The 13580-nt window shown below is 41.0% G+C and overlaps 1 protein-coding gene across 2 annotated transcripts in view; it reads right to left on the bottom strand.

Annotated features, from left to right (window-relative positions):
* phc2b (polyhomeotic homolog 2b (Drosophila)) overlaps positions 1–13370 on the bottom strand; it is a 38530-nt gene extending 25160 nt beyond the window's left edge. The window contains exons 1-4 of one of the 2 annotated variants that reach the window (XM_044211632.1): positions 13203–13370; positions 1941–2271; positions 467–628; positions 262–339 (exon numbers count right to left, since the gene is read on the bottom strand). In XM_044211632.1, the coding sequence (XP_044067567.1) occupies positions 262–339; positions 467–628; positions 1941–2213 (513 nt within the window). In that variant the 5' untranslated portion in view covers positions 2214–2271; positions 13203–13370. Of the gene's footprint in view, positions 1–261; positions 340–466; positions 629–1940; positions 2272–5853; positions 6063–13202 lie in introns of those variants that run through there. The other variant, XM_044211623.1, reaches the window with a different exon arrangement.
* Between the last annotated feature and the right edge of the window lie 210 nt (positions 13371–13580).

The following is a 13580-nucleotide window of genomic DNA, read 5'->3' as shown; positions in this document are numbered from 1 at the left end:
TTACTCTACTGATATCTATGTCAATACACCAGCTTCCTTTAAACAACGCGTCAAACATACAAGATCCAAATGAATGTTATCAAAAGGCATTTCAATCTCTTCACAACTCACAGAAGTGCAAGTGTGGCACCCAGATTCCCCAAAGCATCTTGGAGCTAAAATCAACTTAGTTCCATGAAAATCTAATGGACATATAAAAAAAAAAACCAAAAAAACCTTAGGCTCTTAAGAGACAGGCCCAAAACTCAAAACTGCACTTACCGTCGCCTGAGTAGATCCTGTTTGCTGGGATGAAGTGCCGTTCTGTGAAGAGCTTTGCCGGCCAGCTGCAATACTGGCCTATCACAGGGCAAGAGAGTGAGAGAAATTTACCATTTCCTGAAACATGTCTTGCAGGGGGTCAACCATAACAGCATCAACTTTACACTATGAGAATGATTCTTTCATGTGATGACCGTTTGCTGACCTGCTGTACAGCAGCCAGGCTCTGGAGCTGAGCGGTGCTGAGGCTGTGCTGCTGCTGGAGGGCTGCGGTTTGCAACATGAGATGCTGCTGCTGAGCAGCATACATCTGCTGCAGGTACTGTGCTGCTGTGTTAGGCTGCCTGTTTAACGCCTGCTGGAACACCTGTATATACAGACAAAGACAGAGCTGGTTGAGTAGTAGTAGTAGTAGTAATAATAAATAATAATAATAATAAAAGAGTTTGCATATATTAAATTTAATCAAGGTGTAAACAAGAGTTTACTATTGTTGGTCAGGCAGAAAACATAATTTTATGGGATATTTCTGAAATAGAAATTGGGGATATATATTATTTTAATTAATTATTATTAAATTTTATTATAAAAACAAAGTAACAATATCAAATGCTAATCACGGCTGAATCGAATGTGCTTTGAATGACCTGTATAATGTCTTTGCAAATGTATCTGTATAATTTTTGGATTAGATCATGGACTGTGAATTCAGGTACGTATCTAATCGTCTGAGAGGGAGAGATGCACGCTTCTAATTAAGTGTTTCAAAATGTGTAAAACTTGATCGTTGCAAGCTGACAGACATAAATAAACCCAGTCCCTCCATCATTGTCTGCAAGAAAAGTCTCAACGATTCCTTGACCTAATTATAAAAGAGCTAAACCTCCAAGCCATCAGAAATAACTCTCCTCACCCTTCACCTCTGAAAGTGCCCTCTGCCTGGTTGCCAAGTAACCAGAGAGGATGTTGACCTGCGGTCCATAGTGTCACAGAACCATCCAGACCCACACCTCTTGGAATGAAGGTAAAATTAGCAGAGATGCACTGCATACATGCAACTCTCACTGACCATAAATGACTAGCAGTCCTTATGCTCCTTTAGGGCTGCCTGGTGACAATAGTGTTTGCCATTTAATTGTCAGCAGGCTGAGTACAAGAAAAGGAGGGCTGAATATAACAAAAACCCTACTGTCAAAGCATCAGCACTAAAGGTTGTGCGGACCTTATTCAGGGAGAGGGTAAACCTGTGTAAAGGCTTATTCCGGGGTCAAAGGGTCAAGAGCACTAAAGCACAGAAAGCATTCCTTCCTTCAACTTGGACACATCCTGTGAAATGACCATTTATTTCATTGCTATATTTATCAGGAAGACAAATGCCTCTTATTTCACTCATTTACTTAGAAAATGAATCATCAAACATAATTTTTAGGAGCACATCAGAAGCCTGTATGTGGCTTTACATGCACCAACAGAGGGCAGTAGAGCAAAATAAAGTATGCTAATTTATAAGCATTTGTATGTGCAAGTGGTCTGAGTGTGTGTGTACATGTCACTGTCACACTGTCTCACACACACACACACACACACACACACACACACACACACACACACACACACACACACACCCCCAACTTAATAACGAGGTGTCAACAATTTAATCACAAGACCAACAAACTCACCTGCACTGTTTGTCGGTCAGGTATCCCACTGTAAACAGATATCTGAGGCACTGCCTGTCTTCCTGTTGTAGTACTACTACTGGAATTACTGCTAGTGTTACTACTACTACTACCACTATTACTACTGCTAGTGGAAGTGGTAGAAGTAGTAGTAGTAGTGCTAGAGGTACTACTGCTGCTGGCAGCGGTGGTGCTGGAAGAGGTGGTGGTGGATGGGGTGGCGGTCCCGGTACTGTTGGCCGTGGAGGCAGGGGCCCCTGGCTCACTCTCCATAGTGCCCTCTGCTCTTCTCACCTTTGACCCCCGGCTCTTCTGAATGGCTCTCCTGTGCCTGAAGAGGGGACAAAAGGAGAGCACATAAGACAAATTCCACACTTTTTACCTTCTTTATACACAAACCCAAGAAAACTAAATGTTTCTCTTCAGATAAAAAAAAATAAATACAATGGACAAGCAAAAAAACAACTGTGGCAGAATCTAAACTACACCTGTACATGACAGCTCAACTTCAAGGAAATGTGAGTCCAGCAACACATAAAATGTCAAGGAGGAAATTAATTTGATCTGATGAAGTAAAAGTGAGTGTATGTCAGAGATAAAACATTTATAGGGCTGCAACTAACGATTACTTTCATTATCAATTAATCTGTCGATTATATTCTTGAATAATGGGTTAATCTTTTCGCCTATAAAATGTCAAACTAGTGAAAAAAAGCCCACAAAAATTTCCCACAGCTTAAGGTGATATCTAGTTTTATTCGACCAACAAAAACCCAAAGATATTCAGTTTACTATCACATATGACAAAAAAAAGAAGCACAAAACCATCACATTTGAGAAGCTGGAACCAAAGAGATCAAAGAGTCTAACCCATTTTTGCTTTAAAAAAATGACTGAATCGATAAATCAATTATCAAAATAGCTGCCAATTCATTTTCTGTCGATCGACTAATAGATTAATCGTTGCAGCACTACACATTTAATCATTTCAATCTAATGCTGCAACGTAAGCAATTTTGAATAAGCAAATACACTCCTCTATAGCCTGCCAAAACAACTGAAAATGCTTGATCACCTCTGGTTTTTAACTGGGTGCGTGGAATGGAGAGCAGTGACTGGTCACCAGATCTGAGAGGTCGGGAGGGGGAATAGGGGATGAGCTGTTCAGAGATGTAACCTGGTGCCAGTACATGCAGTGCTTTAAAAACAAATAAAATAATCTTAAAAATCAATTCTGTATTTCACTGGTAACCAGTGAAGAGACGCTAGTACAGGGGAGCTATGGTCTCTCTTCTTGGTACCAGTAGGACATGAGCGTCTGCTGGGAAATAAATTATTCTTTTGAAGTCTGTTTATTTTGCATGCACAAATTCATAACAGAAATATTAAATCTAAATTTAGGATGTTCAAATAAGTTACCCCTGCACTGTTCTAGTAAACGCAGTTTCTAAAACAGTATACAATACGTCTGACTTCATTCTCCAAAAACAAAAAGGGAGGCATGACAGAACAAAGCTGGTTAGAGACGCACAAAAAAAAAAATGCTATTTGGGAAGCAAAATAAATCCAGTGAATTTAGCATAAAAGGCAGGGTGGCTGGTTAACATTAGTGGCCACCCTAAATTACATCTTAAACACAGAAGTGTTTCACATAAACAAGAACACGCATCTGGTGAAAGTTAATTGGGAAGGCAACAAACGCTGTTCTAAATATGGCTAAAACTCCCTCGCACCCACTCCCATCAAAACACCTTAAACCATGGTACAAACACCACTTCACTTGACTTTAATATATAAAAGTATAGGTCTAATTATCGCTCAAACTCTCTCACAGAGTCCCATCTCTTTCTTAACAACAATTAGCTAATATAAAAGTACTGTGTCAAAACCATGTTAATATGACATACAGTATCTCAGACTTCTGAATCAATTTTTTCTTGTCAGTCATGAGCATGGAGGAGAAAAGAACAAATGATTTAGCCCCTTCCATAAAAGCCTTTTTAAGGTTGGTCCCTTGGTGCTCTGCAATCCATTAGGACAGGAGGAAAAGGTTCAGAGCTCTTCAGGCACATGAGATGGAGGGGGCCTGAGCATGACAGTTGATAAGATGTGAAGAAGATGAGAAGAGAGAAAGGATCCTTCCTCGGTGGAGGCAAAAACTCAAAAAAGTTCTGTTAAAAGAAGACGAAGCAAGTTCAGAAGTCTCTGATGAAGTCGAGCTCGAACAGAACAGGAGCAGAACGAGAACTTGATGCTAGTGGTGTAGAGGAGGAGGTGGGATTAATGAGTACGTGTGTGTGTCATGGGGGATTCAAACAGCATGACAGCTGATGTAACAGAGCTGAAAAGAGAGGCCAAAACGGGGAGGATGGAATTTCTAGCCTTGAGGTTAGAGGTGTGCGCATTAAGTTATTTTGGGGGGGGGGGGGTGAAGGTCGAGTGAGCAGGTTGAGGATTTTAAATGGGTTGGAGTAGAAAGAGGGTGTGATGGAAGTAATTAAATAAGGAGCAATGCTGCTGCTATGCCGCAATTCTTAAGCTATTTCCTCCTCCTCCTCATTATTCTTTTGAACGGATTAGGGGCCAAAGCACAGCTCTATAGCCCACTTATGCTACAAAGCAGACTTGGAAACTAACTGCAATCTTACTGAACCACATGCTATTCCTTGAAATGGTAAGAGCAGAACAGCACCAAATAGCCATAAATATTTCAGTAAACAAATTAGTCACTGAATGAGAAAAAGGCTGGAATTTGAGTTTGGCTCCTGTTTGCAGAACCATATGTGCTTCAAATGAAAACTTTAGATGCTCATGAATTAGGGTGTTAAATAAATATATATATATATCAGAACAAATCGTATCAACACTATTTTCTAAGCAAGAATGTCCATGAAATGAGAGTGATTTAAATAAAACATGAATACCAAGCCCTGCCAAAAAACCCAAAATGGTGACTCAACTTATAGAAATCCAAATGAGTAAAAATATAAAAAACTGAAATCAATTGTAAGTTCCCCAAAACAAAAGGAACCATGAGTTTGCATTAAGCAGTGCCTGTCGTGAATTAAAAATTTAGTGTCTACATAATTGCGGCTGTGAAAAAGCTGAAATGCAGTCAGGCTTTCTGGTTGTAAACAAAGCACCGCTGCTGCCAAAGCCTGCCTGCCATCATTAGCCTACATCCCAGAGTCTGTTTCCCATTGCCTCCTAAGTGGAGAGGGGAGGGAATCCCCTCTGGTAATGATGCCTTCAGTCCCTGTCTTTCTGAGAGGAGTCACCCATCCATCAATGAAGGGGTGCGATGGAGAACACCCCCCACTCTGATTCTTAACCCCATTTCCACATCTACAATCAAGCTTTGAGTTGGTTTTGGGGAAAAACCTGGTACCCATGAAAAGTGGTACAGCCAATGTGTTCGAGAGCACATCAAAGCAGCGCCAGCAGCCTGTAGTACACTTCAAAGAGCCGGTCAACACCATAACAACACAAATTCAGCTCTTTGTGCCCCTCACAAGAGAACATATTGATCTACTCATGCTGGCATTACAAGACCGCAATAACCGACTGTCAGATTTGTGTCTAGAGGATTTGCATAGCCTGCAGGAAGATGAGAGCTGTTAAGAGACTGTCAGACAGACTGGCTGTCTCTACAGAGCTTAGATCACAGTAAGGAAGCGCTGGAGTCTCCATCAGTGTCCATCCTTCAGTTCGCATATAGGAAAACTCTGATGACCCACATGAAAAATTCTACATGAACGCGCTCGTCAGCTGCACAAATCGATTGATGTGTGATAATGGCTGTAATAGCCAGAAGATCCACAGAGAAATGTATGCTTATGTGTATGTTTGTGCGAGTGTGTGTGGAGGGGTACTCTGCTGTTGAGACAAAGCCCCCTAACCCTGGTGCTCCTACCTCCTCCGGCCCCCCCAACGTGATGCAGGGGTATGATGCCCCATCCCCCGGGAGCGTGCTGTCCTCCTGCAGGATGTTTCTCTTCTTTGTCTGCCCAACTGAGTGGCTGGCTTGCTGGTTGGTTGACTGAGTGAATGAGTGAGCGTATGCAAGCGTGTTTCTGTGCTGTATCCAAACCCCCAGCCCCTCGTCTACCCCCATCTCAAAGCGAGCTTGTCGTCCCAGCATCAACACCCCACTCCACCAACCAGGCCGTGGCCTGCCTCCTGATTATGTGGTAACCTAGCGACAGCCAACGGGGTGCCTATGGAATCTCCGTACAGAGCAGCATGCTGATTGGACAACAGAATCCTCTCTAATGAAGATGATGGTAATGATTTTACTCTCCCCTCCCCCTCTGCTGCTGCCTGAATACAGAATTTTTTTAGGATGCATAGACCCTCCAACATAAGGTAGTCTGTAATCATCACCTAAATTATTTTTTTTGAAAAGTCAAATCCAAGGTAATAAAGGTATTTCATTATAATGACAACTAAGAGATAGTATACTCTATAGTTTGCTTAGTCTAGGTCTGGACAGCTGAGAACTGAGGGCTCCATTTCCATCTTAGTGCCTCAAATATGAATACTGTAGGTGTACAGCATAGGTTTTAAACCATTTATAGAAAGCACGATTCCCACCAATAACCTGCAGCTTTGAGTGGGCCAATTTTGTATCATAACATTCAGCTAAGGACAGGAGCAGGGAGTTACGACCAGACTGAACATCTAACCCATTATCTTCCTAGCAGGACAGTATAATCATCCTCAATTTTGTGACAAGAGTGACACTGAGGCTAGAGAGTAAATAAAAAAGAAAAAAAGAACTGCTGTGAGGTAGTCTAGTGGTAACACAATTTACCCTAATCCTGCTAAAATGTCACCACCAGCAACATTCAGGTTCTCTTACCCTGTGCTCAGTACTGATTAGTGCAAAATGTTTTGCACAAATTAAAGCAGAAGGCACTCAGAAAACAAACCACCTCACATACAGAACATATTTCCAGCTACATGTTATACCCATTGTGCTATAATGGCACAATTAAAGCCCTAAAATCAACTAAAAGATATAAATCAGAATCTATGGAGAGGCTATCCAAGTTGCAGCAGGACAGCATCAACCTACCTATTTATAACAGTTATGGAAATGAAATGCAAAACAATAGGAGTAGAAAATTGTGAACCCCTCATAAAAGTGAAATGGGATAGCTTTGCAGTTGAATTCAAAACTCTCTTTAATGACAAGAGAATTCATTTATGTGGAATAGGGTAGATAAAACCAGAGGATAATGGCATACTTATGGTCTGCCCCACCACATTAACACGCCAGCCAACTGTCTGGCTGTATGAAATGTAGCCATTTGAATCATTTGCTGGTGCAATGTGGTATTGATTGGGGCCATCCATCCGTGAACCTCATTGATTATTATCTTCTCATTAGCATATAGATTAGCTGGCGGTGCAGCCAGAAACGCAAGCTTGAGTTTCACACTTGGCTAACAGAGCTGTGCAGCAAATTTGGGGGGGCAAAACAAGAGGGAAGAATAGGAATGGGGTGGCTCAATTTGATATGAGCTGCTTGATGATGGACCTCAACATCTGAAAGCCCGGGAGCCCAAATGCTATGCGAAATCGGAATAAGTGAGGCGTAAGGGGTGGTCCAGCAAGGGGCTTTAAACAAATAAACCCCGCCTTTTGTTCAAAGGGCATTCAAGCTCATTATCAATTTCAAGAACGTCGACGCTTAACAAGCTCTTCTGGGGAGCAGTATAAAAATAAATGATCTAGGCACCATATGAGCCTTGCTTTTAGATTCCTACATCAAAGAGACTACCAGCCAATGAACTAAAAAGTTTGCTTGAAAAATTTCCAACCCCATACTCATTATAATCCATCTGAAAAGTTTGAAATTAAATGAAATATAACATTGTTAAGTGACATATGCTCAAGAACAAAATTGTGCAGAAATAACAGTAGTTGGTTCATTAAACATTACACTCCTTTAAAAAACAGCAAATTTCTTCCTTTAAGGGGCTCTATATATTCATTGGAAGTGTTTGTTTTTTGGTGAGGAGTGCCTATTAATATCACAAGAGAGATGTAGCATCTGCCAGACTCATCAATTTTTATGGACAAAGCGTTCAAGGTGGTTGAAATTATTATTATTATTATCATTATTATTATTATCATTATCATTATTATTATTATTATTATTTTATTTATTTTTTTTAGAAAATTCATTGCAGATAATATAATATCTTGATTTGTAATCCTTTGTTTAGTGCAGATTTGGTGATCCAGGCAAGTCCATGAAGAAGATTGTTGTTGTTGCAATGTATGCATTAATCCTATAGCACAACAATTTATACTCATGCACAAAAAAAATAAAAAATAAAAAGAGAAACAAACCATGCCAAATGTTTGCATGACTGTAGGGTTGACAAGTGTAGTGCCAAAGCAATTAGTCAATCGACAGAAAATTAATTAATAGACATTCATTGGTCCTAGCCTCTCAAATGTGAAGATTTGCTGCTTTCGTATGTTTTAAATCATTGTAAATCGAATATCTTTGAGTTCTGGACTGTTGGTTGGGCAAAACAAGCAACTTGAAGATGCTTTTGATATTCTTCTGCTTCTGATATTTAAAAAATGCATATTTAGTTAGCTGCAGCCTTAAGCGAGTCATTTATGAGCTTAAGTTCAGTGTAGTCATCATGTTGAACTACCCAGATCCAGATCTTAACAGACAACAATATATGTCACCTACATTCTGATTAATATCTGAGATGAGAGGGCCTGCCATATGAACCTCAACAGTAAAAGTCATCTTCCACATCCTGTGCTCTACAAAGAAGCATTTCCTTGGCAATGCTGGGGTCATCCCCTGAGGCTGATGATGGTTGATGGGCCTTGTCCAAACAGGGCACTGCCTTTGTTAGAGTATGTAAGATGGAGATACCCTCTGATCCAGAGGCAAGATTGGTCGGGTAGCCGTAATTGAGCCATCTGACTCAGACGGACCTTGCCTTCCACAGCTGAGTAGACCAGCACAAAGAGACTCTGGCTGCTTTCCAGGTTAAGTGTGCGGAGTGTGTGTGTACCCTTCCAGCACACATAGACTCATGCTGTGAAGATACAAAACATTTTCACTCCACTCTACACAGCCGACTGTGGTCTTTTTCTGTTCAGCTTCATTTAGTAAGGCCCCTGCCTGTACGGTGCAGATTGCGCCACGAGATGCTAAAAATCACTTGGACTGTTAACAACTCTCAAAATAAACATGAAAAGAAAAAGCATAGCGATAGACTGAGAGGGGGCAGCAGACTGACAAATGAATGAAAAGGTTCTCCCTCTGATCTATAAATACCACAGTTAAATAGTTCTGGCAAAGCTTGCTGATTAGCAACATCCTTCAATCCAGACTGTTCTATCAAAGCAGTCTCTAAGGCATCACTCTCAGGCGTCGATCACACCAAGAGGAAAAAATAGGTCAGGTATAAGCCGAGATGAGCAGCAGCACTGAAAAATGTAGTGCTTCACTGCCTTCATCAGCAACAAGCACTTTCCATTTCTATCAACGCCAGCAGTGGACCAGCCAGACATCAAAAGTTCAAATAATCCAAAAGGATAACAGAAGCCTCTGGGTCACTGGAGACTCGTGACTTTCAAGTAGCTTAGGGAAACTAATTCTGATATCTGCAAGGATGTATTTCTTTATTACCTTTCTATGGAGTGGATGACTGTGCCCAAAATGACAGTCTTGTTATTTAATGGGGTTCAAAATGAAGGCACTCAATTTCTTTTTGCCTGATGATAAGCTCTCTTTTCATTTGCACAAATATTATTCTTATAAAAAAAATAAAATGAACAAACTTTGGTCACAACTTAATAACCTATAAGCCTGTTCCCTGAAAGGCATACAAAAAAGGTCATCACGTAATGATCTGATATTTTGTAAGACTGATGTACTCAAAAATCAAAGCCTTTGAAATAATGAAAAGTTTCTCAAACATCTTTGACTGACTGACACGTGTCCTTGTTAATAAGCGGATGGTCCTTTGGGCTGATCCTGACATTTTCTATTTTAATGTAATACTCTAGTCTTTACTCTCCACCAATAGACTCTTACCACTTTAGCTGTGCTGCTTGGTGCCGGTGACTAAACATCACTGCTTTATTTGTACCTGTACTGAATATAAACACTACAGTTTCCAAGTGTCTGCAATCACTTGATAGAATAAGCACAGATTTCTTCACCTCAAAAGTAGAAAACGTGACATTTGTTCAGGTAAAACATTTCCAAACATCTCTGTTCTTGCATTTTTCCAGCAGGTGGATCTCTGAAAAGCTTCTCTGTATAATGCTGACTGTAGTGGGTGACAACAAAACGTTTTATTTAACAAAAGGGCAATTCTGCACCCTTAAATGATCACAACGGTTGTTATCAGTGCATAGTTGGAAGTTGCCTTCATCCATCGCACATGTAAATAATCATGTCTAAACAAAACATGACGATGTGTGGCTCTCACCTTCTCTTGAAATAAACAAATCAGAGTTTTCATAACACTCATAAGTAGGATAGATAAATTAATTTGAATAAACAGTTTAATGCATTAGACCAGGTGTCAGCTATAAGATTAGATGTGCAAGTAATTGTCTCTGGCTAATTTTCCCAAGCTGTGGGATCTCAGGTTTAAAAGGAGTCACTCTATTCCATAATAACATCTTGCCATGCTTTTAAGTGGATAAAGCAAGCATCCCTCTGAAATTAACCCCAGTAGACTTGAGAAAAATCTATGAGCTTCTTCACTGAGCTAGTTGCTACTTTTTATTCTTGAAATAAGCAAATTACTGGCCATGATCTGACCCCCTTGACAGTGCAGATAATATGAGGAGGTGGTGTACACTATAGGCAACAATTGTAGGTGCTCAGGAGCTGGGACACCGAGCTAAAATAACCTAATCTGAAGAATAGTAATGTTTTCCAGTGAAGATAAATACAAATCAAACAAGACCTGTGTCCATCCTATATTTCATTTTCTTGGTGTTGTCAGATACTCCCCTAGGTTTTGACCACTCAGTGGTTTCATACATTGATGCAAAGCATGTCATTTTGCATCACCTTGTGAAGTGGCCATCTGACCTAACTGGCTGTAGGAAATGCATGTTAAATAAGCACAATAACTTTCAAACCAAGGCCAGTGCAAAGTGAGTTAAAGGTGGGGCAGGTGATTCTAATCCAAAACTCTTTTTGCCAAATTCAGCAAATATCTTCTCACGGTCCACTAGCTGTTCGTTCTGTGTGTGCGCTGAAAAACAATCTGGTGTTTGTACACAGCCCTGGCTCTGTAAATGGGAAATACATAAAGTGGGTCGGACTGAGCCACACAACACTATTCCAGCCATGATTTGTGTGTCAGGTAACGTTAAATGACTTGCCCGACTGTCTGGAGCTCGTGGGCTGGCTCTGGGAATACGTCTTGTCCTCTCTGGCTGTTAGCTTCGCAGCAGCAACTGTAGGGGGAGTTTGCTAACCCACGACCTAGCTAACGTTAGTTACGTTACTTGCTTTGTTGTTGTTCGCTCTATATCATGGCATTTGTCATGTATTGGATTTCTCCAGAATCGCATAACCCACCTTTAACCACAACACACTCTGCCAATTAAGAACCTGACCTTTTGAAAAATGGACAACCTTTAAATAAAACATAAAAAGGACAGTTGCGAAAGCTGTGGCGACTTGCATTGACCAGTCAAGTGACACCAACAATGCAAGGAAGTGTGTCTGTAGCTGTATAAGTTTGTCTGAATCAAATGTGCTTTATGGTTCCATTGGATTACTTTTGTCGCTTGTTTAAATAGTCTCTAACGTACTGAGCCAGCATCCAAGGACATGTGTTTGAGGTAGGCGTCTGAGTGTGCGCCAGTGAGTGTGTGTTTTTTTCTCAGTACCAGCAGTCTGGCTGTACATAATTTTGGTGTAACCTACTCAGTCTGGATGTTTTGCATTATTTATTTTCTTTTTTCTATCTGTATTTATTTGACTTGGTTTGTGGTAGTTTGGTTATCTATTTGGTGATGAGGGATGAAGTGGTTGTTTGACTGATCAACCCAATATTACAGTGATTTGACGGTCTTTACGCAGGTTGTAGGCTTTCTACATAGATTTGTGTTTCCGGCAACCCCTAACAAAACATAACTTCGACACATATGATGTGTAGGAGGGCTGAAACAAGTAGGAGAGCTGAAACATTAGTCAATTTATTGATTAATCAATCAACAGATTATCAAATCATCAACTATTTTGATAATCAATGTATCACTGCAGTCATTTTTCAAGCAAAATGTCAAATTTGCCCATTTGCTGGTTCCAGCATCTCTTCTTTTGTTTGATATATACGTTAGTAAACTCAATATCTTTGGGTTTCAGACTACTGGTTTGACAAAACAAGCCATCTGAAAATGTTATCTTGGGTTCTAGAAAATTACAATGGGCATATTTAACATGTTTTTAGAGCCAAAACGATTAATGATGGATGGATCAATGATGGAAACAAAGGTTAGCTGCAGCCCAAATGCATACAGTCGCCAACACACACACACCATACATTGTAGCTAAACACAGACACAGTGAAGGGGGTATTAGCTATAACTGGTATTATTTTTAACATATTCGGATCACTGGAAGGCCATGGCCACACTATTTCAGCTCTAGTGGAGCATCGGGACTATCCTCGGTGATGACCTACACTTGTCAAAATAACTAACTCCCCCTCTGCGCCAAAGGTCATGACCTACGGGATCAAAGTTCCTCAAGAAAGCACCTGGCTAACTTTAGCCAACACTTTTAAAGTGATGAGGCAAAGCAGAAACTAGAAAAGCTTAGGAAGATATGCTGTTGCTGGTTCAGAACATTCAATTTAACATAGGCTACACGTTTTGCTCACGGGCTGATTTCCATTCATAGCTATTTTTCTCCATGATAGCTGTAACTTACTGAATTCCGTTAACGTTACAACGTTGGCTAACGTTAGCACTACTTGGATCGTTATTCGCCACCGTAACGTTACTGCTTGTCTTTAACTACGTGAGGCTCTGCAGGCTAAACTTAGCCGTTGAACTAACGTCAACGTTAGCAATCAAGCTAGAGACAAATGCTGCCGCCTGCTTCTGTTTTGGGGCCCCGAGAAGACGTTAGCTAGTGCGACCGATTAACCTCACGCGTTCCGACACACACAAACACAAACGGTGACTGACCCTCGTGCCAACCGTGACACGCTGTGCCAAGAAGCAAACTAGACGTCGCCTTACCGTTATCGTAAGCCTTGTAGCCTCGCTCCTCAATCTGGCCGCTCTTCCCTCGCTGTTTCCTGATATTTTACACCATTTCTGGATAGTGGTTCGCTGTATCCGACAGGCTCAGAGTAGACCAGAGGCAGCAAAAGAGCAGAGCAGCGGTGGGCCTAAGCAACTCTTTTCATTTGCATTCCAAACTGGCAACGTGACGCAAATCTGGCCAATGAGCACAGAGTATGATATTTGACCCCGCCTCTTCCACCGTCATTCAACAGCCCCCCTCTCCCTCCTCCCCCTTGTCTCTTGTTCCATGCTGCGCCTGTCAACTGGCGACCGCTGTCTTGATCTCCATGGTAACAAAAGGGATTTAACCCTTGCACTGTGTTCTGTTTG

Source organism: Siniperca chuatsi, linkage group LG2, assembly GCF_020085105.1.
Source record: "Siniperca chuatsi isolate FFG_IHB_CAS linkage group LG2, ASM2008510v1, whole genome shotgun sequence".
NCBI lineage: Eukaryota > Metazoa > Chordata > Actinopteri > Centrarchiformes > Sinipercidae > Siniperca > Siniperca chuatsi.
This window is presented reverse-complemented; position numbering and strand designations above follow the sequence as displayed.